The sequence below is a fragment of the Calcarisporiella thermophila genome (assembly GCF_041956535.1).
Source record: "Calcarisporiella thermophila strain CBS 279.70 unplaced genomic scaffold VTP21scaffold_13, whole genome shotgun sequence".
Taxonomy (NCBI): Eukaryota; Fungi; Calcarisporiellomycota; class Calcarisporiellomycetes; order Calcarisporiellales; family Calcarisporiellaceae; genus Calcarisporiella; species Calcarisporiella thermophila.
This window is the reverse complement of record NW_027192203.1, coordinates 226,924-254,395: the sequence shown is the minus strand read 5'-3', so window position 1 is coordinate 254,395 and position 27,472 is coordinate 226,924. Positions and strand designations below refer to the sequence as shown.

At 39.8% G+C, this 27,472-nt stretch overlaps 15 protein-coding genes across 15 annotated transcripts; 6 read left to right on the top strand and 9 right to left on the bottom strand.

Annotated features, from left to right (window-relative positions):
* Nucleotides 1-111: 111 nt before the first annotated feature.
* On the bottom strand, nucleotides 112-1,377 carry VTP21DRAFT_2010 (uncharacterized protein; the record flags this gene model as incomplete). The annotated part of the gene is made up of 5 exons (XM_069392159.1): nucleotides 112-305; nucleotides 374-471; nucleotides 533-739; nucleotides 809-957; nucleotides 1,024-1,377. The coding sequence occupies 5 exons, from the start codon at nucleotides 1,375-1,377 to the stop codon at nucleotides 112-114; spliced, it is 1,002 nt and encodes a 333-aa protein (XP_069250587.1).
* A 148-nt stretch (nucleotides 1,378-1,525) lies between these two features.
* VTP21DRAFT_2009 (uncharacterized protein) lies at nucleotides 1,526-2,562 on the bottom strand (the record flags this gene model as incomplete). Its single annotated transcript, XM_069392157.1, has 3 exons — nucleotides 1,526-2,165; nucleotides 2,229-2,334; nucleotides 2,397-2,562. The coding sequence occupies 3 exons, from the start codon at nucleotides 2,560-2,562 to the stop codon at nucleotides 1,526-1,528; spliced, it is 912 nt and encodes a 303-aa protein (XP_069250586.1).
* A 148-nt stretch (nucleotides 2,563-2,710) lies between these two features.
* VTP21DRAFT_2008 (uncharacterized protein) lies at nucleotides 2,711-3,671 on the bottom strand (the record flags this gene model as incomplete). Its single annotated transcript, XM_069392156.1, has 4 exons — nucleotides 2,711-2,811; nucleotides 2,879-3,318; nucleotides 3,408-3,502; nucleotides 3,567-3,671. 4 exons carry the CDS (start codon nucleotides 3,669-3,671, stop codon nucleotides 2,711-2,713), a joined length of 741 nt encoding a protein of 246 aa, XP_069250585.1.
* Nucleotides 3,672-3,886: 215 nt separating this feature from the next.
* Nucleotides 3,887-4,539, top strand: VTP21DRAFT_2007 (40S ribosomal protein uS15; the record flags this gene model as incomplete). The annotated part of the gene is made up of 3 exons (XM_069392155.1): nucleotides 3,887-3,890; nucleotides 3,954-4,371; nucleotides 4,506-4,539. The coding sequence occupies 3 exons, from the start codon at nucleotides 3,887-3,889 to the stop codon at nucleotides 4,537-4,539; spliced, it is 456 nt and encodes a 151-aa protein (XP_069250584.1).
* A 1,002-nt stretch (nucleotides 4,540-5,541) lies between these two features.
* VTP21DRAFT_2006 (uncharacterized protein) lies at nucleotides 5,542-6,985 on the bottom strand (the record flags this gene model as incomplete). The annotated part of the gene is made up of 3 exons (XM_069392154.1): nucleotides 5,542-5,830; nucleotides 5,895-6,087; nucleotides 6,160-6,985. 3 exons carry the CDS (start codon nucleotides 6,983-6,985, stop codon nucleotides 5,542-5,544), a joined length of 1,308 nt encoding a protein of 435 aa, XP_069250583.1.
* A 1,607-nt stretch (nucleotides 6,986-8,592) lies between these two features.
* On the top strand, nucleotides 8,593-8,904 carry VTP21DRAFT_2005 (uncharacterized protein; the record flags this gene model as incomplete). The annotated part of the gene is made up of 1 exon (XM_069392153.1): nucleotides 8,593-8,904. One exon carries the CDS (start codon nucleotides 8,593-8,595, stop codon nucleotides 8,902-8,904), a length of 312 nt encoding a protein of 103 aa, XP_069250582.1.
* A 689-nt stretch (nucleotides 8,905-9,593) lies between these two features.
* VTP21DRAFT_2004 (uncharacterized protein) lies at nucleotides 9,594-10,202 on the bottom strand (the record flags this gene model as incomplete). The annotated part of the gene is made up of 1 exon (XM_069392152.1): nucleotides 9,594-10,202. One exon carries the CDS (start codon nucleotides 10,200-10,202, stop codon nucleotides 9,594-9,596), a length of 609 nt encoding a protein of 202 aa, XP_069250581.1.
* A 1,436-nt stretch (nucleotides 10,203-11,638) lies between these two features.
* On the top strand, nucleotides 11,639-12,523 carry VTP21DRAFT_2003 (uncharacterized protein; the record flags this gene model as incomplete). Its single annotated transcript, XM_069392151.1, has 1 exon — nucleotides 11,639-12,523. One exon carries the CDS (start codon nucleotides 11,639-11,641, stop codon nucleotides 12,521-12,523), a length of 885 nt encoding a protein of 294 aa, XP_069250580.1.
* A 1,535-nt stretch (nucleotides 12,524-14,058) lies between these two features.
* VTP21DRAFT_2002 (uncharacterized protein) lies at nucleotides 14,059-16,025 on the bottom strand (the record flags this gene model as incomplete). Its single annotated transcript, XM_069392150.1, has 2 exons — nucleotides 14,059-15,593; nucleotides 15,656-16,025. 2 exons carry the CDS (start codon nucleotides 16,023-16,025, stop codon nucleotides 14,059-14,061), a joined length of 1,905 nt encoding a protein of 634 aa, XP_069250579.1.
* Nucleotides 16,026-16,726: 701 nt separating this feature from the next.
* Nucleotides 16,727-17,683, top strand: VTP21DRAFT_2001 (uncharacterized protein; the record flags this gene model as incomplete). Its single annotated transcript, XM_069392149.1, has 7 exons — nucleotides 16,727-16,777; nucleotides 16,845-17,015; nucleotides 17,084-17,188; nucleotides 17,246-17,275; nucleotides 17,337-17,399; nucleotides 17,480-17,523; nucleotides 17,587-17,683. The coding sequence occupies 7 exons, from the start codon at nucleotides 16,727-16,729 to the stop codon at nucleotides 17,681-17,683; spliced, it is 561 nt and encodes a 186-aa protein (XP_069250578.1).
* A 301-nt stretch (nucleotides 17,684-17,984) lies between these two features.
* On the bottom strand, nucleotides 17,985-19,843 carry VTP21DRAFT_2000 (uncharacterized protein; the record flags this gene model as incomplete). The annotated part of the gene is made up of 4 exons (XM_069392148.1): nucleotides 17,985-18,214; nucleotides 18,284-18,761; nucleotides 18,829-19,409; nucleotides 19,477-19,843. The coding sequence occupies 4 exons, from the start codon at nucleotides 19,841-19,843 to the stop codon at nucleotides 17,985-17,987; spliced, it is 1,656 nt and encodes a 551-aa protein (XP_069250577.1).
* A 531-nt stretch (nucleotides 19,844-20,374) lies between these two features.
* On the bottom strand, nucleotides 20,375-21,157 carry VTP21DRAFT_1999 (uncharacterized protein; the record flags this gene model as incomplete). Its single annotated transcript, XM_069392144.1, has 6 exons — nucleotides 20,375-20,407; nucleotides 20,471-20,572; nucleotides 20,639-20,765; nucleotides 20,839-20,903; nucleotides 20,978-21,046; nucleotides 21,143-21,157. 6 exons carry the CDS (start codon nucleotides 21,155-21,157, stop codon nucleotides 20,375-20,377), a joined length of 411 nt encoding a protein of 136 aa, XP_069250576.1.
* A 152-nt stretch (nucleotides 21,158-21,309) lies between these two features.
* VTP21DRAFT_1998 (uncharacterized protein) lies at nucleotides 21,310-23,804 on the top strand (the record flags this gene model as incomplete). Its single annotated transcript, XM_069392143.1, has 11 exons — nucleotides 21,310-21,394; nucleotides 21,455-21,588; nucleotides 21,662-21,850; nucleotides 21,919-22,043; nucleotides 22,112-22,161; nucleotides 22,230-22,348; nucleotides 22,413-22,447; nucleotides 22,859-23,058; nucleotides 23,132-23,289; nucleotides 23,371-23,614; nucleotides 23,695-23,804. The coding sequence occupies 11 exons, from the start codon at nucleotides 21,310-21,312 to the stop codon at nucleotides 23,802-23,804; spliced, it is 1,449 nt and encodes a 482-aa protein (XP_069250575.1).
* A 271-nt stretch (nucleotides 23,805-24,075) lies between these two features.
* Nucleotides 24,076-25,287, top strand: VTP21DRAFT_1997 (uncharacterized protein; the record flags this gene model as incomplete). The annotated part of the gene is made up of 5 exons (XM_069392142.1): nucleotides 24,076-24,153; nucleotides 24,222-24,294; nucleotides 24,355-24,451; nucleotides 24,514-24,642; nucleotides 24,705-25,287. 5 exons carry the CDS (start codon nucleotides 24,076-24,078, stop codon nucleotides 25,285-25,287), a joined length of 960 nt encoding a protein of 319 aa, XP_069250574.1.
* A 463-nt stretch (nucleotides 25,288-25,750) lies between these two features.
* Nucleotides 25,751-27,437, bottom strand: VTP21DRAFT_1996 (uncharacterized protein; the record flags this gene model as incomplete). The annotated part of the gene is made up of 3 exons (XM_069392141.1): nucleotides 25,751-26,461; nucleotides 26,527-27,031; nucleotides 27,088-27,437. The coding sequence occupies 3 exons, from the start codon at nucleotides 27,435-27,437 to the stop codon at nucleotides 25,751-25,753; spliced, it is 1,566 nt and encodes a 521-aa protein (XP_069250573.1).
* Between the last annotated feature and the right edge of the window lie 35 nt (nucleotides 27,438-27,472).

Here is a 27,472-nt window from a genome sequence, read left to right as displayed (position 1 = left end):
TGAACATAGGATGTTTTATTGATTGGGCTTCTTTTTGTATTCTCGGCGAACAATTATATTCCTTTTTACAGTTTCTTGTGTTGAAGTCGCTCGTGGTATTTAAATGCAATTTTATTTTGTCAAGATATCAACCCCATTCTCAGTGATAAGTACTGTGTGTTCCCACTGAGCACTCCTACCTCCATCCAGTGTAGACACTGTCCATTTGTCTGGCCAAAGGAAGCCATCCGCTCTACCCTGGCACAGCATAGGCTCAACCGTGAAGATCATTCCAGGAAGCATTTCACCGAAATCTTCTGTGTTTTCTGATGAAGGTTGATAACAATTAATTAATTTATCATGACATATCATCGGGAAAGAGTGCACAGTATACCATAATGGAGAATAAGCGGGAGGGTATGAAACATACGCCCAATACCATGACCGCTAAATTCGCGGTTGATGGTGTACCCTGCTTTAGAAGCATGCCTCCTACATAAGGAGATTTTATTAACCACTCCTTTGCCGAGCGGAAAACTATTTAGTCGCTTACTCTATTACTCGCCCAACCTCATTAAATGGAATGCCTGGTTTACAATGTTCAATGGCTATCTCCAAACACTCCTTAGTAGTATTGACCAAATGTTTTCCTTTCTCATCCACATTGCCTACAAGAAATGTGGCTGAAGTGTCACCATGAAAGCCGTTAAGATAGACGGTTATGTCGACATTAATAATATCTCCATCTCGTAGCGGACGGCTATAAATATTTAAGTGAATTAAATATAGCAATCTATTTTTGTAGAAATTCCCAAGATTGTCTACAAACCTGTCTGGTATGCCGTGGGCTATCACATTGGATATTGATGTGCAGATAGAGCGAGGAAATCCCTTATAATTAAGGGGGGATGGATAAGCACCGTGGGATACGATAGCATCATGAAGTACATTGTCAATTTGCTCGGTAGTTATCCCTGGCTAATGCAAAGTATTAATTCAACAATCTGCATTTATAGGTTATCGACTGAGGTAGCCGTTTCTGACCTTGCACATTTCACCTCCCATCTCCAAAATTTTCTTTGCCAACTTGCATGCTTGTCGAACCCCTTCCACCTCCTCGGGTCCATAAATTGGAATTTCTAGCGACCATTCAGCCGGGGAGCCATCCTTAGTTAAAGCGTAGTCAGGTTTCCGAATATGGTCAGGAACAGAACGAATTTGAAATGAAGAAGGATGAGAGCCCGGAAATAATGCATCGTAGCGACCGAACTTTTGGAAGGAGGGTGAAGTTGCTGACCACTGAAATCGAGGATAATGCGCCGCTGTGGATGAACTCAGGGTGCGGCTAAAGTATTTGCATACATTAGGTAGGTAGGTTGATAAGTGTTGATGCCTCATATATAGGCAATAATTCAGTTGTAAAACGACTAGGTGAAATTTGCATGACTGTCATTAAAATAGGTATATTTTCTAAAATAATTGGAATATACAATATTTTATAATTTGTACAGGAATTCAATACACCCCTTCTTATTAAAACTTGAAGCTAATCCGATGCTGGTCTCTCACTAAAGCACGCTTCGCACTGCAATGCCAAAGGTCGATTGATGAGGGTACAAAGTGAACAGACCCATTTTTTCCATTCCAGGTGTTCGTCTTGGTCTAATTTTCGCTTGCCCAAAGCTGGTGGAAGCTCAGAGGAAGTTGCCCGTAAGGGGGCATCGCAATTATTTAGTGTTTTCGTATAAGGTGCTGTGGAACTGTTGCCTCGAGAGATTATAGGTTCGCTACCCACGTCGGAAGCCTTACTCTTTTCTCCTTTTTCATCCTCTTCGTCATTACTATCTGCATTTCCACACCATATTCTATCTTTTTTACGTCTTTCAGCAGCTTCGGCTACCAGCTGTCTTAGAGGAATATTTTCTCGTCTCGTGCCACCCAGCCGCCTTCCGCCGCTGGGCATAAGCTCGTTTATCCGCCGTCTCTTCTCGGCCGCTTTCGCCATTGTTTCCCTTATCAGCGACACAGGAACATTGTGCGAAACACCAACACCCACACGATACCCTTTACCTTCAAATCCCTCTCCTGTATATCCGTCGTCTACGAGGCTCTCATATTCCTCAAAAAGTTGATCGAGAAGGGCATAAAATTTCTGGTCGTGCGGACCGTGAACAATGTGAACAAGTCTGAATGCAAGAACATATCTAGTGTCAGAAATAGCTCTGAACTGAGCAAGCAGGAAAACTCACTCATGGAGCATAGTGCCGAGTATATAGTCATATTCCATGAACTTCTTCTCATCATAGCTGTAGCGTAGTCGCAACTTAATTTCTTGCCCTTTGTTGACATTAAGTCCTTATGAAGAGAGATATCAAGATTATTTTTTAGAAGTATATTTTCAAGTGTAATCAACTTACCCATCAAATTTGGATTCTTTGGATAGAATTCAGATAGGGCACCAATCCGCCAGCCGCGCCGTTTCATAATCGGCTTCACCTGGGATGCGATCCTTTTGAGGATGGACTGAGCCTCTGCTTCTTTGTCCTTATTTAGGGTCCTGACACTGCCTACAAGATCTGTCATTCGAGTTCTCCATTAAATAAAAGTAGTCCCCAATCTAAGATTAGGGCTGCTCCCCATCAGAATGCTTTCAGAAATATAAAATTAAACCTGATGACTTTTTATAGATAAGTTTATTTACAGGAAATATATTTTACACAGGATCAAAATACTAATTCAAAGTCTCCAGAGATGCTCTCAACTCTCGGATTCTCTTCTCCTTTGCGACAATTTCAGCGTGGAGATTAGCGACGTTTACAGCAGCGTGTAATGCTAAAATTTGGAGGAACATTACATCAGTCTAAGGCGAGCGGAGAGTGTTAATAAAGCAAAAACAAACCCTTCTTGAAATGAACCTGAGATATCCGAAGGCTATGGGGAGTTAGCACACCAAACCAATTAATTGGATTGTTACGCATAGCGCTCCTTCTTCTCGCTTTCTCAGTTTCTTCTTTATTACCCTCTTCTGTTTCCATCCCCACTTTTTCAGATTCCTTATTTTCTCTCTTCTCCACCTTATCCTCCTTCTCATTTTTCTCCACCTTTTTCATCCCCTCCTCTTCTTTAGCCTGCCCCTCTCTCTTTTCTAGTTTGTGCTTCTCACCTACTAATCCCTCCAACAAATCAGTTTCTGACCACGTTTTGCGTCGACGGAGATGGTTCTTTTCACTCTGGTTATTTTCCGTTTCTTTTGCTGCCAAAGGTATTGCAGCCTCGACCGGACGCTCAATCAGCTTCATATAGAAAGCTTTTTCTAATTCATCTGAGTTGTCGATCTCACTGTACAAGAGGAGAAAAATAAGAATTATGTTAAGCTTCAAGCGAAACGACAAGAAAATTATATCAAATGCAGCAAAATAAGGTCCTACATTAAGCAAGTAGCTTGCATGCGTTTATCATATTGATGACTTGTTAAATTCTGTGGGCCCATTGTGTACTTTGCATGAGCTAAATTGATAAACGCCTGGAAGGAGAGTTTAAAAATAGGCAGTTCATTTTAAGCAACAAAAATGGAGAGAAAAAGTTACATCAGCCAACAGAGTACCAATGCGCGATCTCTCTTGTAGATATGCATCGACATTCTCAAGGTACTCTACAATAAGATCATCCAGCTCCTGGTGTAACGAAGTCATTGCTTGATATTGGACTAAGAGGAAAGTCCAAGAATTTGAACGCGTTAAAAAGAATTCAAAGACAGACGGTGACGTCAACATATAATTTTTTTTTCAATAAAAAGAGCAACAGTAAACAAACAAGGAAGATTTCCTCCTCTTTGCTTTTGCTCGCCATCCCGGTTGAAGCCTTATTTACTCTTTGTTCTAAGTAGCAGAATTTAAAAACCGTCAACATGGGTATGTAGTTAGTTTGTATACAATGGTCTATATGTATACTGATGTCGATGATCCCTTGATTAGGTCGCATGCACGCTCCCGGAAAGGGTATTTCCTCCTCGGCTCTCCCCTACCGCCGCACTCCCCCCTCGTGGCTCAAGACCACTCCTGAGGAGGTTTGCGAAATGATCTGCAAGTTCGCCAAGAAGGGTATGACCCCCTCCCAGATTGGTGTCACCCTCCGTGACTCTCATGGTGTCCCTCAGGTGAAGAATGTCACTGGTAACAAGATCCTCCGTATCCTCAAGAGCAGTGGTCTTGCCCCCGAGATTCCTGAGGATCTCTACCACCTCATCAAGAAGGCTGTCTCCGTCCGCAAGCATCTTGAGCGCAACCGCAAGGACCGTGACTCCAAGTTCCGCTTGATTCTTATTGAGTCTCGTATCCACCGTCTTGCTCGCTACTACAAGACCTCTGGCCAGCTCCCCCCCAACTGGAAATAGTAAGTTGATTGTTGACTTTCTTTCTATCTCTGGGCACTATAAGAGTATACAGGGTCAGAGTGATCTCTGCCTAGTGGCTCGATAGTCGTCGTCTTGGTTGAAAACTAACCCCTTCCCTTTTTCAACTCCATAGCGAATCCTCCACCGCCTCTGCCTTGGTTGCATAAATACTGAGTATGCTTGACCTTTTTGCCTACCTCATGCTGTAAGGTGTGTGGGACTATCCATAAATAAAGACACGTTCTCCGCTGTCTCTTAGTAGCTCCCTTATATTTTTGAGTATAAACCGATGTAAGGGGAGAGAAACAGAAGGATGGCTAGATAAGCAAATGATGACTTTTATTTTCGCATTCGAGATATAACAACCATGTGGATTGCAACTTGTATTCACACTGTCTGATTGCTTTGAGCCTCTTTCTTCTTTCTTCTTTTGCATCGGAGACACGTACGATTCAAATACAAAAGTTTAACTGGAAACAGTATCCATAATATCTTACTGCCACCAAGCGTTTCCCTCTATATATGGTTTTTCAATTATCATTGAACTAACGCTTATCAGAGCCTCAACCAAAATTTGGGCTTTTTTTATCTAAAAATAAAAAAGGTTCATATTTGATATTTTCGAATAGTGGTAATCTTATTCAATGTTGACTAGCTTGGGCTCCTCATCTCCAGAATTCTCTTATTGATTTTTGGAAATATCATCTCGGCTCAACATTGAATAAGCTTCCTCAAACTGATCCAACTTTTACGCCGATATTTAAGCTAGAGTATTTTATTGAAAAGCAAATCATATACTCATTCAGCAAATAATAATACCAAGAATTCCGAAGACTTGCATTTCAATTGTCTCTAGGTGCTAGTGTGCCAGCAGATATAAAAACAGTCAGAATCTTTAGCGTGTTTTAATCAATTGTGTCTGCAAAACAGTCGAGAATATTTCGCACAAATTCAAAAATTTTACTCTGATTTCTTGTGAACTACCAGACTTCCAAAAGAGAAGAAAACTCCATTAGAGCCCATTTTTTAAAACTTCAGCTTAGTTGTTCAACGTAGAAATCACATTATTATTAAAGGGTATCGAAGCATCACTCGATTTGATAGATAAATAAGAATAAATAATAAATGTTCGTCATTGTGGTGGTTATTAGAGTAGATGTATATATAAATTATGGTTGGATTATCTCCCTTCTATCAATTCTTTTTATACGACATAGCTCGCGTGCAATAAAGTGCCATGCATCACGCTCCAATCCTACCCTTGCCCCCTCTTCCCAGACTCGCTTGCGTTTACGCTGATATTCTTCCTCGGGAATCGCTCGGAGAATATCATCTAAGAGGTGGGCGTCTTCTCTACGCACATAGACACTGAAACTATGCCAGTCAACATCGTTTTCGAAAGGCTCAATAATACCGTCGGCAATAATAACAGGCACAACTCCAAATGCGAGATATTCCCTATTATGCACGAATTACCAATAATCAGTAAAATATAATAGATTATTCAAACAATCATCCATACCAGAGTCGAGTGGTATCTAATGTCCAACCAGCAGGCGTTATACCATATCGTGATCTTGAGAGCAAATCAATATATTCTTCGTCTTCACTTGATTCAGAGACATCCCATCCGGGTATTTGATTTAATCCATTAAATAAAAGCGAGCGTACTCCCATGCTGTATGGATCTGTTGGCTTTGTCGTGCTACAACATCCTAAGGCCAGATTTCCATTAGTTATATTGGAAAGGCTTATAAGGTTGTCAAATAAGAGTAGCACTTTCATACCTCTGAAAAGAGCAAAAATATCGCGATGTTTCTTGGCCAGAGGATTTCCATATTTGTCCAGATATCTACGTGGATCAACCAGGGCGCGATGCAGTAGGCCCGTAGCGGAAGGGATGACGATATTATTGGTAAAGCGGTTGCTATTTAGCTGGTCACCTCGTTTGTCACCCACGGTTGTAAGGAAAATAGCCGGCTGAAAGATCTCTTTTGCATCATAATAGTTGAACGTATGATCCATAGGATGCACCATTATATGATCCGCACCTCCGGATCTATTCCAATAGGGGTAATGCTCAATAATATGCCGAAAGAGTGGGGTGACATATTTATTATCGACATCGCAGCGGCCTGAAAAATCCCAGCCATTGAGTTGCCAGCAGTTTGCTGTAAGCCAGCATGCACCCATGAATGGAATGTAAAAGAAATCAGCCTCTTCAGGATTATTAGTTACATAGAGCTCGTTGAATTTCCCGCCTTTTTCAGTGAGTTTCTCCCATAATAAAATCTCACTCTTGTAGTTAGAACCGAAGCAAGGATGATTTCGAGCTTCATCTGATAACTTGAGCTCCTCAGGAAGATCATAGACATATATTTTTGGGCGGCAGATGGCATACGACAAGTTAGGGGGCCAAGCGGTCCAGGGGTCGACGGGGGGAAGAGGATCAAGCGGTTTCAACGAGGTTGAAGGCCGCAGGGAATAAGAAGGGGATGGGACATTTGGAGAAAAGAGGAAAATATAGGTAAAGAAACAAAGAACACCACCAGATAGGAGCAAGTGTCTTCTAGGACTTCTGGCCATCATCCTAATTGCTGATTTATTGCCCATTGCGCACCTCGGTATAAATATAAAATACAAATGTTTGAAGATAAAAAGTGACCTTCGGCTCTTATTGGTAAAGCCCTGTGTAACATCTATTTGAAAACATTAAGAAAATTTTCTTGTAGAGTACTAAGTGATAGCAAAAAGCAAAAACTCTAATATAAGGTGGCTAGCTATGCAGTACACCAATAAAATTATCTTGAGTGTTACTAACAAACTGTAGCTATCTAAATTGACTATCAACATCCTCCATCCCTTTGTGCTCACGTTTATCGCTCGACTTACCATGGCTATCTTTTCTATTCAGAAGGCCTATCGCCAAGCATGACACAAATTCACAGCCAGCTCCGCGTTTCGTCAATTGATCTACCTTTTACAAGATACTTAGCAGCAAATAAATATCCAAATCCCCTCAATAGGTGACGTACACAAGAAGAAGGACATATATTGATCCGACTGGCAGAGTAATCATGACATAATATATTTGCAAGGAAGAAAATATCATTATCTTTTCTTTACCTGTGATGTGACCATATAATGACATCTCCACGTTTGAGGTATGGCTACAGAAATAATTATATAAAACCTGAGGAATATAGAAAACAATTTCGAATACTGATTGGCTTCAGCCGCTCCTATTCGAGAGTGTGACAGCGCTATGTACACGAGTGTAATTACTCTAAAATATTTGCGAGAAAGCGCACTAAGCAATGACAAGCGATAGTAAGAGTTCGAAGAAGAAAACTAGAATCAAAATTAATTGCCGTCCAAAATGAAATTAAATAGATGGCCTTATATAAAGATGAAAAAAATCAAAAAGTGCCTCTAATCTCAAGATTTAAAGTTCATGCTTTCGAAACTTGTAACAACCTTGTATCAGCAAGGTGGCACGAAGAACCTTATTTTACGTAGTGTGATAAGCAGTTGTGTTGCCCGATGCAATGCTTTTTGCTCTCGAATTCTGACAAAACAACAGTTTTTCTTTCTCTAAAAAAATGTCATTTTCCACTAAGATACCTGGCAGTAGACGCACGTATCTAATTTTCTCAATTCTCATAATCCTATGTTGTCTCTGTTTATTTTTTTATGCAAGCATATCTTCTTATTACAATGGGATTAATCTAGAAACAAATGAATCTGAAGGGTTCAGGAACCGTTCAAATCGCACTCTCATAATTGTTCTGACCTCTAGCCAGTACATCGATACACGTGCGCAAAGTATTCATGAGACCTGGCAAAAATATGCTGCCGCCCACCCGGAGTTGGGTGTAGACGTCGTCTTCGCTGTGGAGTCTTATAGATTGGCCGCAAAAAAGATCCCATCATTACCTGCTCGACGAATCCCTAAAGTCGACTACGACCACCTTTACTTAAAAACTTTTGCAGCCTTTCGCACCGCATACGAAGAATACCCCGGATACGCTTATTATTTCAAGTCGGACGACGATCTTTTTGTCAAAATTAATGAACTAGGGAATTATCTTCATCATGCGCAAAAACTTCTGCGGCCTGATACTGTCGAATATTTTGGCTTTCCAGACGAATCTGGTCTTTGCTGGGGAGGGCCAGGCTACATGTTATCGCGTGCTGCCTTGCAACTAATTTTGCCATACATGGATACGTGTCTAAATAATGTCTACGCTGGACCAGAAGACATAACCATCCATGCGTGCCTACGCTTCTCTGCGAATAAGGAAAATATTACCCCGCCAAATTGCCGAGATTTGCCCGGAAAGGTGGGTATTGAGTTCTTACACGTTTTAAGTAGTTCCTACTGGGACAGTTTCCCAGACGGTGTGGTGTCGTTTTATGAGAAAAAGGGTATTAATTGGACATGGCAAGATGCATTTATGATTCATCCTATCAAATTTGGTGAAGCACCAGTCACCATGTGGGATTTGGGCAGACAGTTTCTTTTTAAGTGACCAGGTAGCTCTCGTTACACTCTTTGCTATCAGAGTAATGCAGATATCTACTAAAGATTGTGTGTGGTTTATCTAGTATACATAGCAACCCGATAAAATCTTCTTTTTTATAACAATCTTATAATAGATGAGGCGTCTCTATAGAACATTTTTCTTATAAACCTTTGTAATTTTTGGGAGAACTAGAGGATTCCAAGGATAATCTGATAAATATTAATTAAAATTAAATGTATATCCTTTAAAATTTTTATTTATTGATATTTCATAATTTGCTATTATTTCAATTTGTTTTTTTTTTATCGATAGTTGCACCATTACTTCACAATAAAGTCGCTTGTATATTATTCCATTCATTCAAGAAAAATGGGTTTTAGAAATAAAATGGCTAAAATATATTGTCACATTCAAATCATTCCACTAGAGTAACTTGAACAGTTCAACCGGAGAAATGTAGATAGGCCTGTGACACTTTACCGCTCACCCTACTATCAATAAGCGAGGTACGACCATGTCCTTGTGATAAACAGTAAAATAGAGCGATATTTTTAGATAGTCCATACTATTTATTTTTTAACTAAATAGTTTATTACGTATATTACTCGAGGCTTGTTGACTAACCAGTATATATCCAACAATAAACTATAATTATATTAAACTTTAGATGAATACGAAACATCAATGGCAATCCTTTAAAGGAAAATTCCAACGCTTATGATAAACGCAATAAACGCTACAATTGAAGGCACTAATTCTGGGGCAAATGAATCATAGTTAACTTGCTGTTGTTTAACATCGACGATGACAGTTGGCTGTCCAAATCGATCTGTCGTGGTTCTTGTGACGTATATAGTTTCTATCTTCCCTTTCTTGGTATGGTTGTTGTGATTAATGGGTGTGCTCAGACTCTGGTTATTTGTACTTGTGGAATTTTTATCGTCACCACCACTACTCTCCGTATTAGAGCCGGTGATATTTGAACTAGGCTTACTAGGACTAGGTGTAATTGGGTCAGATGTAATAGGGTCAGGCGAAGTTTCGTCACGCGGATTTGTGCCAGGAGTATCAACGGTAGGTGTATTAATGGCAGGTGTATTAGTGTCATTACCACTATTATCACCACCAGTGCCATTATTATTACCACCGGTTCCTTCACTGCTACCGCCTGTTCCAATATTATCGCCGCCGGTACCACTGTCACCACCTCCACCATTTGTAAGACCCTGATTGCCTACCTCATTGCCCCCTGTAGCATTGTTGGTTTCTTCTTCCTGCGCTGTAGTAACCATAGACACCACCATTACGATTAGGCAGATGAAAAAAAGGAGTACTCGGATATTCATTATTACGGATTGAACTCGCAATCTAAATGCAACTCCTCAATATTTCAGGATTTAAAGATGAGAAGGGTGAAGTTGAATATAGATATAAAAGTAAGAATTTGTAGCTGATCTCTCGACAAGAAGCGAGCTTATTCTTCTTTTATGTGTCTTTGTTCTGAATTGTACTCTCTTAAATAGATTTTCTTTGTTATCTCACATGCACTAAAGATGTGGCCATCAAAAATGTCCATGCGGATTACGACGGCGTGCATGCATGCGAACAGTGGCAAAGGCATTCTATAAAGATTTCAAAGACGGGTTTCCACTGAATTCTGCACAAACATCAAACTTATCATGCTCTCCAGTAATTTCATGGATGGGATTTTAGGCTTGGGAGTGTATCAAGCATAAGCAGGGATTAAGGAAATTTAAACATATTATAACCGAGAATTAATGTTAAATATGATAGAGGTGAGTCACTGTATACTTATAGTTTAGCAAGTAATGAGGATATGAGCATATGAATATATAGATTTAGACCGAATATAAATGGACCTCGCCACCTTTTTTTGCTTATTGGTACACAAATCTTATATTCCTAAATACAACATAAGCCATAGCCGCCAATATCTCGAATCAATCGTGGCTTACTATTATATCAATACGATTCTTGTCTGGTTGCTTTATATGAATTTTGAATTCTGTTTTTATTTATCTGTCGCACTCAATTTCGATTAAACGTACTGCGCATGCCTACGCCCCCACCGAAAAATCTTTATTTTATCTCTTTTCTTTTTATATTCGTTCTTATCCATCTTTTCCTTTCCTATTGATACAGACAAATTATTATTCCCTCACACACTTACCTAACTCTCGACCCATATTTAACAATTAAAAGCAGTTTATATAGTATTCTTGTTATAATTTCTCAGCTATTATTAGCTCTGTTTAAACGCATTAGGTAGAATAAGAACATAGCCTGAACTATTTAGACTTAGTCTGCACAAGATTCTACCTAAGAAAAATCCCATAGTTGAAAAATTTTTCAAATGGTTTAAGCCACCAAATTTAATATATCCATTTGGTCATTAAAGGTAAGAATTTTGGCGCCGTTCCGTGCGAAAAGCACCTAACCATGTGGATCATGAAGATAGGGCAATATGAATACCTACTGTTGTGTAGCCAGTGTCTTATGTAGGATGCATATATATTTAGTTATGTTTTCCTGAAGTCCGGAATGCTCCTACGGCACTTTGGCCCAATGAAAACATTGAATTGAATTCATCTGATTTTTCGCCACCATTAAATAAAGCGCGCGCGTTTCACTTTGTTCATCCTACTTTTGACAGAGGAATCATCTACTTGAATAACTGTAATTAACGGCCATCATCATCATCATCATCAATAATTAAGTAATGACTAGACGAACTTCTATGTTGGGATGTGGAATGACATTTAGGTCATTGGCCACTGTGTTTATTCTATTTATCATTCTTTTGACCACCGCCACTCACGTCTTAGCTGGCCCCGTTCTTGTCGCGCGTCAACAGCAACCCACTGAAGCCAGCGAACCGGGGGTGACTTTCAAAGATGTTTACGGAAACGAAAGAACCATTCCTGTGCAAGCCATATTACTCGCCTGTTTTCTACTTCTTATTGGAATCTATTTTACATTTTTTGGATATCGTACCATTCGCTTTACTGTGTTCCTTGGTGGTGCAATATTTTTCGGCCTCATTACTTGGATTGGATTGTACAATGGCCAGCCTGCGAGCGGATATGGAACGCATGCTCCAACAATTTTCTTCGTTGTCAGTATTGGTGTTGGCCTGATTTGTGGTGCCATTCTTGCATGTTGCTGGCGCTTGGGTGTGTGGCTTCTAGGTGCTCTAGCCTTTTGGGTGTTGGGGCTGTGGATTCTTTCCTGGAGAGCCGATGGCGTCATCCATGTGTACTGGGGTCGCATTCTTTTCCTTACCCTTATGGCATTGCTCGGTTTTATAATTGCGATATTCTTTGATCGTTTCATTGTCATCGTGAGCACCTCAATTATAGGGGCGTTTTGTTTCTTCTTCGGATTGGACATTTTCCTTAATACCGGATTTGCAAACGCAACCATTCTCTTCCTCAATAATCGCTATTTTGTCACGTATTCTGGAAATTCGGCTGCTCTGGGCATGCTGGGCGGTACTGCTGCTCTTGCTATCCTCGGCATTGTTGTTCAGTACCTATATAGCCGTCGGTATCCCGTCGAAGTGCCCGCGGAAACAACTCGCAAAAAGCGTTTCTTTATCTTCTAATCTCTAATACAAGTTCAACTTTCAATAATCTAATCCAAAATCATTTCTCGGCATTTATCTCACAGATCTACTCTATTTTGCTCCAGTTCGACTCTTTCTTTAATTCGGAGTCATCCCATTAGGCATATTCAAATGGTTTATCTTGAAGAAGTAGTATGTCAATAATCAGTATGTTCTATATTTCGGTGTTTGATTTAATTCTAATTGTCTAATTATATATGTCCAGTGTTTTCATATATTTTAGTTCGACTTGTAGCTCATTAGGCAAATATAGTGAATATAATAAATATAATAAAGATAAGGATTTGGACGAGCTTTTCACTCTTTCTCATAAACTTTGGACAAATGGTCATCGGATAAATGCAGACTATTCATTTTAAGTTTCTCTCTAATTCATCAACGAGAATCTTTGTATTCTCTGCCTTCGCGTTGATCCATATAGTTTAGATGTCCTCTGACATTGTACAGAGTTTTTCATTGGTAATAGCACTCATATTCAATAGTCAATATTGTTTTAACACATTACATAGTGTGCAGACTGAATAAATTAAGGATGGCAAACTAGTGCTTTTTATTAAGATGGATAAAATTTTGAATTTTGATAGTAAAAAAGGCAGGAAGCCGTTTTGGTAAAATGTATATTTAGAGAAATGTTTAAAATATTGAAATATACTAAAACTGAAAGTGCCATTCCATGTGCCATTGATTTTCAATATTCATGTGACTATCGATGTAATATGCTCTCTTTTGCTGGCACGAAGAGGAAAAAAAACAATAAGCACACCTTGATGGTATGTATTTGGATGGTTTTAGAAAAGAGAGAATGAGACGATTCCATGTATTTATACCTCCATTGGGTCACCGCATCCAGTAAAACCATGTGCAAATGACTCGCTGCCCTATAAGTTGAATTAGTCTAGATAAATGCAAAAGACGTATTGGGTTAGGTGATATATTGTATCGTTTTCACCTTTTATTTCTTTATTTCTGATTTATTTATTTATTTATTGCTAGTTTCATATAAAATTTCGACACAAATATAGGAGATTTCAATAATATTAGTATAATTGGTAGTTAAGAAATTGGCAATTAGAAATTCTATATAAATTCCATAAAGAAAGATTAGAGTTTTCGTTGTAGATTGCTTACATCGCTGACTTTGACATTGGAACGTTGATTTCGACAAATATGGAGAGTTATGAAATTAAACCCGACATATTGTATAAAAATTTGTACGGAAGCTTCATGAATACGAATCTTCAGTACAACTCTTAGTTTTAATCTTGAAAATAATTAGTATTTTTTTTTTTGTGTGTACATATTTAAAAATAGGGAAATTGGAAAGCTCAAAGAATTAATTAGTAGCATAATAAAAAAGCGATAAAATATGTACATATAACATATTAAAAGAATTAAGAAAAAATTTATACACTACTAGCATAAAAAATTAAAAGGGTAGATTACAATTTAACGAAGGGCTAGGATAAAGAGGAGGAAAATAGAATATTTACGATGAAATACATAAATATAAGTGTTTACTCCGCCTGTATCACTAATTTCCCTGACGCACTCTTGATAGCCAAATCCAAATCTTCATCGTTCTCCAATGTCTGTATATCACCTGAAGCTATTTCGCGGACTTGAAGCCTGCCCTGAAAACCGGCTCCGAGAAGATCCTTTGTTTTATCATATAATTCTCGATATGCAACGTTGTCGGGGACTTTTATCACATAGATCTCATCTTGGTGAATGATTTTCACCTTTAAAGTAGAAGCACCTAACCGTGCTCCTGAGCCTATTGACAACCCAGTATCCGCCGGCGCAGGTGATGTTGGCGTCGGTGAGACTCGAGTTGATGAACCTGGTGTTGTTGCAAGAGTAGGACTGAATACTGGTGGCGTACCGGCGGATCGTGGAGGAGAGCTTCGAAGCGATGAGGGAACAGGTTTCGGAGATCCCGATACTGCCATTAAGGGAGGCTCACGGTAGCCCAATGACCTATCCCCAAATCCAGGATCTAGACGAGGTGAGTTTACTGGACTCGCATTTGGTCGCGGCAAGAATGCTGGACGGGGATCAAAAGTAGCGTTAGCATTGGGTGCTGTACCCAATGCGCTCTTTCCCCACCGTGTTTCACTCATTTGACCATCTTCACTAAGCCTGCGTTCAATATCTCGCTGTCTCATACCGAAAAATTCATCAATCAATGGATGTTCGAGTATGTAGGGTGGGAGTTGGCAAAGCTCTCCCAGGTAAACATCCAGGTCCACTCGGCGTTGGGCTGTTACCGAATCACTGACGGTTTCCACTGGCCCGGGCATAAAAGGTAGGATACGTTCTTCTCCCGTGCGGCCTGCCTCAACCGGAAACTCTTTAAGTAGTCTCGTTTGAAATAGATAAAAATCTTCATATACACGGTGTAGAACGCGGTATCGGCCATCAGAGAGGTAAACATGTATCTCAAACCACCAATGTTCATCTTCTCTATAATACGCTTTGACGGAGGCTCGAACAATATGCCAGCTGCGACGAGAGCGACTTCCTGAAACACGACGAGGACTTTTTGGTGGCTGAAGCCTGTCTTCACGCCCTTCATAGTCTTCATAAGGCGACCGTATTAGACTGTATGGCGGTTTCCCGGGACTGGGACTGGGGGTACGTTTTGCGGGCGAGTGAGGACGACCGTGGCCAAAGGTTTCTTGTAGTTGCGGCGACTGAGGGGCACCAAGTTCAAAATCTAATCGACCAAGAGGGATACTGCTTTCTTCGTATCCCTGTGCCATCTTCTTCCACTCCTCCACTCGTGGAACGATATTTGAGTTTTGTAGAAGGTCTTGAATATTTTGGATGTTGCGACCAGTTGCGGGATCCCGAATTTCCACAAAAGAAACAGGGATTAACCCAGGTCCTCCAAGCCTGGTTATGGGCTTAGCAACAAACCACTCAAGATTGGACTGAGCAATCACTATAATATGCTCGCCTGCACGAGCATCCAGCTCATCTGGGCGCTCAGCTTTGAAGTCATAGAGAACGATACCATATAGTGATGGCATCTTCTTTCCTTTATCACCTATTGAAAGTGAAAGAACTTTAACTCGAAGCAGACTTGGTATAAAATGAGGAATGCCCTACTTGTGTCTTCCACAAACGATCCTGAGTCTGCCTTATAAAAATTGGCGCCACTATCATCTTTTCCAGTCGAGACCGATCTTTCGTTTCGATCCAGAACTTGAAACAGTGATACTGGCACCAGTCCACGTAAGTTCTTTACTGGATTGCAGGCCTCAAAGAATTGCGAATCTTCTTCTTTTCCAAATACGTAGAAAAAGTCACCTTTCGAGAAGGAGAGCTCACCAGGGCGGGTAGCACGATGATCGTAAAGCGCCCTTATGACTTTTTTCGGAACGGTGAGTTGATCTTGATGCTGAACCGTGATCGGCCCCGATATATTTTCCTTGATAATCTGGCGAGACGACTTCAGAGTTTTTGCGGTCTTTCTCATCGTGTAGGCGAAGATAAGAAATTATAATTACGCCTCAACGAAATTCTAACAAAAAGCGACAGTGCAAGGCGAGAGTTTTACGTAGACTATATGATATATAATGTACGGAATTGAAATTGGATGGTGCAAAAATGTCTATTATGGCTAGCCGCACAGGTAGTGGCAGTTGAACAAAATAATTAGCACTGACACAAGAGCAGGAAATAGGAAAATCCCGTGAAGTTATGGTGGTTATCACACTAGGATGAGGTGGAATTTTTGCAACGATTGCTTTGAAAACAAATGAGATTATGTTCACAAAAGAAGAACCGGATTCAGTCGAAGGGAGAGTTATCGAGTATATTGCCGCCGACAAGAAAGCCGCCACAGCGTCAATTGATGTTCTGGATGACGTAAATATATACTCTCTTTAAACCATAGAAGAGTTGCCGTTTTAATTAAATTTTTAATCATCTCTGATCAAAGGTCGCCTATCGTACCTACAATGGTACAAAAATATTAACTCTATTATCTTTTTATTTTTAAACATTTTATCAACACGTATTTTACTTGAATATAGCACTCTTTTCGTAATTATCGCTTAATATTTCGTTTTTTAAACATATAATCAAATTTTGAATTTCAATATTCAATATTAGTGGCTCAGCCAATTTAAATTATCAATTTAACATGTAAAACCTTTAACCTGCTAATGGTCTGTAATGTTGCCGCCTAAGCGTAACGAGCAGGTTCGTCCAGTAGAGAACAATGAGGTTCAACACTAATATTTTTTAACGGTATAATGTAATGTAATGACTATAACAATTGTCTCTTTTCTAGTCGCCAAAGAGAGGATTGTCAAACAGCCAATCTTATATTCGAAGGCAATCTATTCAATTTTCCTCTGATTCAACGCCTGCTACTCCACAAAAAAAGGATGTTGCAAGCTCCGTCCCATCCACATCATCAAAAAGTCCAAACCAATTTTATGAGCTTATGAATCACATGAAGGTGTTAAATATTACTTGCGCTTGATTTAGCTGAATTCTGACTAATTCTCGTATATTAATACTATGCAGGCCATGATGAATGCTAGTTCAAAAACGAGTGGCCATTCACGTGCCGCAATGAGTACACAACATATATCAAACGCGTTTACAGGGGAACTTTCTACTTTACTAAAGGTAATCCGAAATCATACAAACCGTGACTACGCACAATTTTAACTTTATCTGCTACAGACCTTGGTTAAAGGCACTTGTGTTAGCGAGGTAATTTATATAAGGGTCAATGCATTTTATCAAACTATAATATGCTAACTTTGATATACAGCAAGTAAACAAAGCCGCCAAAAATTTTGTGTCCATCGAAAAAAACATCTACTCAACGCAAAATGTAGGTGGATAGTGGTATATTTTTGAAATTGCCTTTTGCTTATTCTGAACCAATTCATTTATACATTATCTTGAATGCAGTCGCTCGATTCCCTGTCAACCTCCATAAGCGATTTCCAATCAAGGTGGGTTCAAAGATAAGTTCATATTAGGCTGAGTTGTTTATGATTGAATACATTCTTAAATAGAAATGACGAAGCGATCGAAAAGCTGTGCACAATCTCTCAGATACATGATGGATTGCAGCTGGATGAGATAGTGCGTCACACCTCTAGAGAGGTGTGACGAGATTTGTTACATAGTTTTCTTTGTATAATTTTCTACTTTTACGTTGTTTGAAAAAACCTTCAGCTTGAAACAACGGAATGTGAATATCTTTATACTTTTAAATTATTTTTGCTATCTCCGAAACAATTATATTAACTTATCAGGGGATGCAGATAATATTTTACTTAGTTTGAGTTGGGCTTTTGCGCCTCCAAGCTAAGAAAAATGAGTGATATATCCACTTCATTTTTTCTCCGTTTTTTGAAGTTTGATGAATGCCCATTGAAATATAATATTATTCTTATACATAAGGCTTTTCTTAAGATAAAAACATCTTGTATACAATATTATCCGTTTCATCAACATAATAATAGTTTAGCTTCTTTAAAAATTCTTTAAAGGCTTCATTTTCAGACGGCGGCACTTGAATGCCAACGAGCACTTTGGCGATGTCGGCACCATGATTTCTGTAGTGGAAGAGTGAAATGTTCCAATCTGACTGCATTCCTTCAAGAAATTTTTTCAGTGCGCCGGGCCGTTCAGGAAATTCTAGAGCAAACAATAAAAATTTCAATAAAAAAAGGTTATCACATTGTGTTAATAGAAATAGATGCTTACCAAATCGGAATAATCTTTCATGCTCTACTTTCATTCTTCCCCCGATCAAATATCGTCCGTGGCTTTTTGCCATTTCGTTCTCAGAAATATCCCATCCTGTCATTCCATATTGTTGTAGCTCTTCCAGTACCTCCGACACCTCTTTCATCCGATCCTTCACGACAAAAGAAGTGTATATCCACGCGTTTTTTGGATCAGAATATCGGTAAGAGAATTCTGTGACATTGCGAGGGTAGATCAATTTATAAAGCTTCATGAAACTACCCGGTTGCTCGGGAATAATCACGCTGAGGAGAGCTTCGGTTTGTTCACCCAGCTCGGCTCGTTCTGCTACAAAACGAAGGCGAGAGAAATTCATATTTGCACCTGAGAGAATCGCAACATGCGTTCGATTCTGTAAATGGGGATGAAGGGATACGTATTTTTTGAGACCTGCTACGGATAATGCTCCGGAGGGTTCGCAGATGGAACGGGTATCCTTAGGAGATTGAAACAATGTTAGAAGCATATTTAAGAGATGTGGGATGAATTATATGTATAAATACCTCGAAAATATCTTTGATGGCAGCGCATATTTCATCATTGCTCACCAATACCATATCATCAACCAACTCCTTGCACAATCTAAATGTCTCTTTGCCCACTACACGTACCGCCTTTCCGTCTGCAAACAATCCTGCCTCTTTCAGTACTACTCTCTCTCCCTTTTCAAGACTTTTTGTCATCGCATCTGCATCATAGGTTTCCACACCTACAATCCGAATCTTCGGACATAATCGCTTTACATAAGCGGCCACACCAGCAAGCAGCCCTCCCCCCCCAACGCATGCAAAAATGGTATCGATTTCGTCCAAGTTGTGTTGGCGTAATATTTCGACACCTACTGTGCCTTGCCCAGCGATCACGTAGGGATCGTCATATGGCGGAATATCTGTGTAGCCATGTACTTGGGCAAGCCTTGCACATTCGCGTTTGGCTTCGTCAAAATCAGCACCATGGAGAACAACTTGTCCACCCAAGCGCGAGACATTACGATGTTTTATTTCAGGAGTACCCATTGGCATAACAATGGTTGATTTGATCCCGAGATGCTTGGCTGCCATTGCGACTCCTTGAGCATGGTTTCCTAGACACGTATACAATAGTAACTACTATATTCTTGCCATTAATTTAAATAATATGAGGATACAAACCAGCAGAACATGCGATGACTCCAGCGTCCCGTTCTTTACTTGTCAAGTGCGCCATTTTGTTGTAGGCACCCCTGATTTTGAAACTAAACACGGGCATAAGATCCTCACGTTTAAGAAGTACATTGCAAGAGGTTTTGTTGGATAAACCATATGCATGTTGAAGCGGTGTTTCCTTGATGATTTCATAAACACGAGCAGTGAGTATCATGCGAAGGTAATCCGGGAACTGCTCTTGACGGGGTCCAGAGTGTGGGGAAGGGGGTAAAGTGCACAATCGTGTGGTTACGGAGGTAGACTTATCATCCGCGTTCCCTTTGTTGGTAGCTTTAACGGAGCCATTTACGCTTTCTGATAATGGGGAAGTCATTTTTCTAGAAATGCAGACAGCAAAAGTATGGATATAGGTGTAAGAGAATGGGAGATATAATATAGCCTATATTTTTCGAGTGAGTCAAAAAGATAAAAGATGATAAACAGTCACTTTGTGAAGAGCAGATTGGATGATAAAGCTTAGTCTATAATGCTTTTATGATCTCTTGAACTCCGACATACATTTGACCGAATACAATGCAATATTAAGTTGTGCTTGTGAAGAAGATAAGCAGCTAAACATGTGGTGCTAATACCAGACCTAACCTTCAAGAAATATAACATAAAACACGTAAGGATATAAAGATTGACAGAACAATAAGTTTAATCAAACAAGAGTAATTTTTATAGTTTCGGAATTGTATCGAAATGAGATTATACCATATAATAAGCAATGATAAGATATTTATTAATGAAACAAAGTAGAGAACAAAACCTAACCTAAACTAATAATACTGGTGGTAAGTTATATGGAGAAAAAATTTGTTATTCAGTACACTATCTAGAGCTGTGTCAGCATTCATCCAGATTATGACCGCTCCCCACGGAGACGACGAGCAAGCTAAAATATACAAGCGGAATGGTCAGTTATCAGAATATATATATATACCTCTAGAAAGTTTACCTGAATATCCTTAGGTTGAATTGTGACACGTTTGGCGTGAATAGCTGCAAGGTTAGTATCTTCGAATAGAGATACAAGGTAAGCCTCTGCTGCCTCTTGTAGCTACATATAAAGGATTTGCATTAATCACAATGTTCTCATACTTATATCAAAAGAAGCAATTTTTACCGCTCCGATGGCTGAACTCTGGAACCTCAAATCAGTCTTGAAGTCTTGAGCAATTTCACGCACCAAGCGCTGGAAGGGCAGTTTACGGATAAGGAGTTCAGTACTTTTCTGATAACGACGAATTTCACTGTAGAAAGAAAGAGAGGTATAAATATTTGTATTTTTTGATAAGATTGTAAGAAGTTAATTTTTGTAATTACCGAAGAGCTACTGTGCCAGGTCTGTAACGATGAGGCTTTTTAACTCCACCGGTTGTCGGGGCAGACTAGAATATTAAAAGTAAAAAAATGAATCAGCACAAAAACAAAGATAGAGTTCATATATAAAATGTGTGCTAACCTTTCGTGCAGCCTTAGTTGCAAGTTGCTTGCGGGGCGCCTTCCCACCCGTAGATTTGCGTGCGGTTTGCTGAAGTTAATATAAATAGTGGTTATTATTGGGACAAAAAGATATATAAATCTATGATCAAGGATAAAAAGCTTGATTTTTAAAAGTGTTACTTACCTTGGTACGAGCCATTACGAATTAGTGATTGTTGATTGTCAGAACAGAAAACGGATCAAGGAAGGAGATCAATAAAGTGAAAGTGATATTTTTTTAATGCTGATTTTGTGACGTCATATTTTATTCTCGACATTTAATGGAATATATCCAGAAAATAGTTCGGTTGGATGAACTTAACGATAATGACCGCTGAAAAGTCACAATCGTCTTCGCCAGCCGCTGATCCGGTAGCTGCAGCAGCGGCTATAGCGGGTAAGACAAGCGTATTTTAACATAGATTGGAAATATGGCTAAACATCGTGTGATTTGTAGCAAATCTTGCTAAGGCTGCGACGAATCCAGCACTCCCAACATGGGTGCAGCAAGTGCCGATGCTTACTCTAACTGAAGAACAACGCGCTAATGTTGAAAAGGCCAAGATTTTTGCGCGAGAATTACAGGGAATAGTATGTACTATAGCATAACTTTTGTACATTAAATCTATTCTAATATCTTCGCTATGTATTATTCGGTTTCTAGTTATTAAAAGCTAGAACACAAGCGCCTCTAAATCTCCCAGATCTCGTTAAGGCATCTTATCCAGCACTAGTCGCTAATATGGATATACGAACCTATCTTGTGTTATGCCGCATTTATATTGGCTCCATTAATTTTGAATTAACTGAAGCTCACCTACGCGCAGTTTTTCAACAATTTGGTCCCATTAGAGTAATTACTTTTACTTGTATGCAACATCAACTGTGGTTAGTGTTAACTATTTAAAATATTATTTGAAGGACACTGTAATGGGTCTCGATCCGAGTACTGGCAAACACAAAGGTTTCTGCTTTATGGAGTTCGAAACTCCGGAAGCTGCTGCTATGGCGGTGGAAAGAATGGATAATGCTGAGCTTGGTGGAAGGTAACCTTTTACCAATACAACTAATTTGCTATTTGTATATTGATATCTAATATGAATTCAATTGGTAGACAACTTAAAGTCGGAAGACCCACCAATTTTAACACTATCAATTTAGAAGGTAAACAGCTTTTATTTAACTCACCTTCTAATTAGTTTTATTAAATATATTCTTTTGGATCACTTCAGCACTCCCCAAACCACCAAGTACGCGAATCTACGTAGCCAATGTAAATGAGCACATTGGCGAAGAACATTTATCAACGATATTTGAAGCCTTCGGCAAGCTAAATGCGTGCGTCCTTGTGGTAGGTTTCCACCTCTGTACGCTTCGTACTTTATTTGACAAATGTTAATTTATTTTTTGTTTAGCCCAACTTGTTAACTCGAAAGCATAAAGGTTACGGGTAAGTTTCTTACTTTATTTTACAATGTTTAAAAATAGAACCTACAGACCAAGCGTCATACTTTTGGATTTCCTGGATTTAACTTCGTTATTCTCTTTTATCTGGTTTTATTTTATTTTATTTTTCTATTTTTCTCTGCTCCTCCTCGACTATTATCTAAGGGTCGTCACGAAGTGATATCGTGTATGCCTGGGCAAATGGGACTGATAGTATATCGAAATGATAACTCCAAAATTTATTTGAGGAATGGGCTAACTTTCTTGTATTTTATCTTATTTTATTATTACTCCCATTCCACATTTGAATCAATGTGTTTGGAAGAAGGGTTTTTAATATTTTCCCTACGATTCTATATGAATGGCACTTTCCACTAACCTTGTGTTATATTTATCTCTTTTCCACTATTCATAGATTCGTGGAGTTTGAAAACGAAACAGCATCTACAACTGCAGCGGCAACTATGAATAATTTTGAACTGGCTGGACTACCATTGCTCGTTAGAAAAGCAGTTGCAGGAGGTCCACTAGGACAGGGAATGAAGGCGTTGGAGGATATGCCCGCACAACCAATAGGGTCTATTCCTTCTTCAGAGATACCGCCAAGTAATCCAGGTAAATTTCACTTGTCTATCTGTAAGCATAATCAGCGGCTATGGGATTCAATCTCATACTTTTTTACTTTTAGCTGCAACGGCAAAAGCACATAGCGCAGCTGCCAGAATATCTGCAAACCTGGCTAAGCAAGGACACATTGGAGATGATTCAGTTGCAAAAGAGGAGAATGTATCAATTAAAGGTGAACAGCGCTATGCTATAATGCAAAAATTGGCCAGAAAAAATGAGGTATAGATATCACTTTATGACAAAAACCGCTCTAAGATCTGTCATTGAATATTAAATACGTATCTTATTCTGTATTAATAGTCAAGGAGTGTCGTTCTAATTCGAAACGCAGTTCCCGTATCAGAGTTGGATGACACACTGGAGGAAGAGTTTGCAGAAGAGTGCCAAAATTATGGGGATCTCGAGCGAGTCCTAATATACTCGGTGCCTCCCAATCTGATTTCAAGCGAAGCTCAGCTTCAAGAGGAGCTAGGCGGTGCGGATATGGGGCGGGCGGTGGGAGATGGAGATGTGCGCATATTTGCCGTGTACAAAGATGCAGAAGGTAAGAGTTGGAGGAGAATATAATCTTACGGATTTTTTTTTTTTTGGCTGCACACATATGCTTTTTTTTCTATTATATAGGGGCAGAGCGGTGTCGCGAAATTATGCATCACAGATGGTTCGGTGGGCGCCGGTTAATTGCGACTATGTATGATACTGAAAAATTCGACGCCAAGGACTTTTTAAGCTAGTGTTTACGCCAGCAGCTTCATTCTGATTTCAAACCTAATAATAAATTGGCTTCTTCTCTTCCCCAATATACAGTGTAATTTCGGAAATATGCTTAACCTTAGAGGACGCGTATACCGTGTATTTCATTTTTCCAAAAAATGGACTTGCACGAGGGCTCGAAATTTTTCTCAGGGATAAATTTATTTTCTCCCATGCTTTTACTTCCTTACTCCTTATTCTTTTTCTCGAAAAAATAGTTCAGCTCCTCCCTTTGAAAGATTAGTTTTCGCAATGTCTCTTGGTCGCACATTCAAGCTCAATACCGGCTACACCATCCCCGCAGTGGGTTTGGGCACTTGGCTGTCGAAGGTCTCCAAATTTATTGGTTTTTCTTTTTTCAACAATCTGAAGGTGTGCTTAATTACGTTATTATTTAGCCTCACGAAGTTCAACATGCCGTCGAGACTGCACTTGAAGTCGGCTATCGCCACATTGATTGCGCTCATGCATGTAAGTATTCTTGATTATTGGACAAACTTAAGGTAACATATAAATTTCTGTATCCATTAGATCAAAACGAAAAAGAAGTCGGCGCTGCGCTAAAGAATATGGCCAAAAAGGTTCCTCGTGAACAAATATTTATCACCAGTAAGCTTTGGAACACTGAGTAAGTCTTATCTTTCTTTACCAGTAAATATTATTCATATTAATGTGTGGAGCTATCTGAAGTCATCACCCTGATCGTGTGCAAAAGGCGCTCGAGAAAACTCTTGCCAATTTGGGCGTTGAGTATCTCGACCTCTACTTGATGCACTGGCCTGTCTCATTCAAGCCTGGCGATGACCCGTTTCCAAAAGGGTATAGAGGATTGAAGCGTATGAAGCAGGTTCTTTTGAATCTGACTTTTCAATTTTCAATAGACCGGATGGAAAAATGATTATTGATGACACCGATTATTGTGACACTTGGGCTGCCATGGAGAAGCTGCTCGCCACTGGTAAAGTACGCTCTATTGGAGTCTCCAATTTCAACGTTGAAAATCTCGAGCGCCTCATCAAATCTGCCAAGGTCGTACCCGCTGTTAATCAAATAGAAATGCAACCTTATCTGGTGCAAGAGGATCTTTTGCGCTTCTGCAACCAGCACAACATCCATGTCACAGCTTACTCCCCTCTTGGAAATAATGTGCGTAAAATCAAGCGAGTTATCGACGATGAAGTGGTGAAACAAATCGCCAAGAAGAACGGAAGAACTCCTGCTCAGATCCTCATTTCCTGGGCCGTGCAACGCGAAGTGTCAGTATTGGCCAAATCGGTAACGCCAGAGCGGATCAAGAGCAACTTCGAAGACATGATCCTTTCTGAAGCGGATATGCAAGAGTTGGCAAAACTAGCTTCAAGAAACATTAGATATTGTGTACCTTTAGGTGAAGACTGGCCGGTGGTTATTTTCGGGGACGATAAAGAACAGCTGAAAAAGCAGGAGAGTTTTAAGGAAGAGTAATGTGAAAAGAGCAGTTTGCTTCATCTAGTTGGAATAATGGAAGGACGCTCTTCTATTTTGGCCCATGGTTCATTCACTAAGTTCAATAAAACGAACGCTTTAAAAGAGCTAGCTTTAAACAGATTAAATAATACCATCTCTGCTCTCTGCAGTCAGTTACATTAATCTCTTAATAATAACGAGATACTATTTCAAAATCGTGTTAAAATTACAAGGGGTATTTTTCCGCATCTCTCTCTCCACTCTCCATAATTAGAAGAAAAAGAGAGAGATTGCCCTAAAGCATGACTATAGTGAATATTAAGATAGCCGAGAATACTACTAAAACTACACCAAGAATGAAAAGGCCAATACTGGATAATTATCAACAATAATTAAATTATGCACGCAGTATAACGAAAATTAATAAAGGTAACTAAATACAGATTGAAAAAAAGTATAAAGAGCGGTAAATTTAAATGTACTACAGTGTTTTTGAGGCATCACTCACAACTGTATTATTTTCACCACCATTCTTATCAGGTGCTGTAGATGAACCAGCGGCATCAGCTCCATTTCCATTATTAGGAGTATTTGTAGTTGGAGTGGCGGATTTCGAAGTTTGTGCGCTGTTATTTGCAAGGGCAGAGGTAAGTGCCGAAAGATTTAGGGTGGAAAAAGCCTCCAACGGGAATGTGCCTTCGGCCAACTGTCTCAGAATCTCTTGAGCTCGCGAGGCTACTTTGATTAAATCAGCATTCTCAAGGCCAAGAGCAGCTGCGGATTCAGCAGCAGCTTGCATGATGGCCTGTGTCGACGCAATTGGCTCTCTCTTCGGCTCAGACGTGGTAGATAGCGGCCTATTAGAGTCAAGTGAAACGCTGGTGGATTTCTGTTTACTATTTTCAGCTAAAGATTTTGAGGAAAGTGTGCCGTTGGATGCAGGGATAGGGAGAGTCTCCGGTGCATACGGGGATGGCTTTTGTTTTGTGGGGGTGCCATACTGCGGATGCGAAGGAGAAGTGCCTTTGGGTGTACCACTTGGAGTGCGCCTGCCACGTTTGTAGATGCCACCTTCAAATTGATCCTTGTAATGACTGGCTATAGCCCAGAACGCGCCTTTTCCCGGCTCATGATCCTCGCGGGCTACTTTGACAAAAGCCTTATTCAAAGAGAGATTATGTCGCACAGAGTTCTAAATATAATACCCGCGATCAATACGGATGCTATGATTTGAAAGACATTAACTAAATGCTTTACCTGCCAACCACTATTCGACATCTGATAATAAGGGTAATTGGTCGAAATATAGGTGTAGATTCCATTTAACGTTATCTTCTTATTGGGCGTCGAATTGATTGCCTGCGCAATTAGAGAGGAATAAGAAAGAGGTGGCTTCGCGAACCTATCTGTGACTGGGGTTGATACATTCGAGCTAGGTGTCGGAGTTACAGCTCTGGGAGTTACAGGCGTTGGGCTACCTGTAGGTTTTGCAGCTGTATTTGTTGTGACAGCGCTAGGTATGTTGGTGGCAGCGGCAGTAGTGGCGACAATATTTTGCAAAGCTCTAGTTGCCGTGGGGGATTGAATAGGTTGACGAGAGTACTTAGGAGCATCTGTGGCGGTATCTACATGAGCCGATGATTTATTCCCTTTACGGTGAGAGATTTCTGTGGAGTGAGACGAAGTCTTTACTTGACTCTCCGGTAGAACCGGAGGAGGCAGTTTAAAGACAAACGTAACTTCGCCAATCTGAATTTTGGTTCTAACAGAGAGGATGTTACAACACTGAAAATTGGAGAGGTACTAACTATCCCTTACTTGTTTTCCAATGGGACTGTGACCCCCTTTTCCACAAATTGTTCGTTGACAAATGCTCCATTTTTTCCGAACACGGTTAGTTCAAAGCGCTGTGTTGTAAAATTATAGAATAGCCGCGCGTGTTGTCGTGAGATAGCTTTTGAAGTGCCAAGATGAACATCAACCTCCTGATCTCCCTCAGTCTTTGTTGCTTTTGCTTTGCGGCCAAGTGAAACTTGGAGTGTACGGATGTAATAGCAAAATTCGTCACTCTCAACCTTGGCATATGCTCGCAAAGGGCCACCATCCAGAGAGGCAATTCGCGGGAGAGATTGGTGAGAAGAAGGGGCAGTCGATACAGTCGACTGCATTATTAAAATAAAAGCGGTCTAGATATTTATATAGT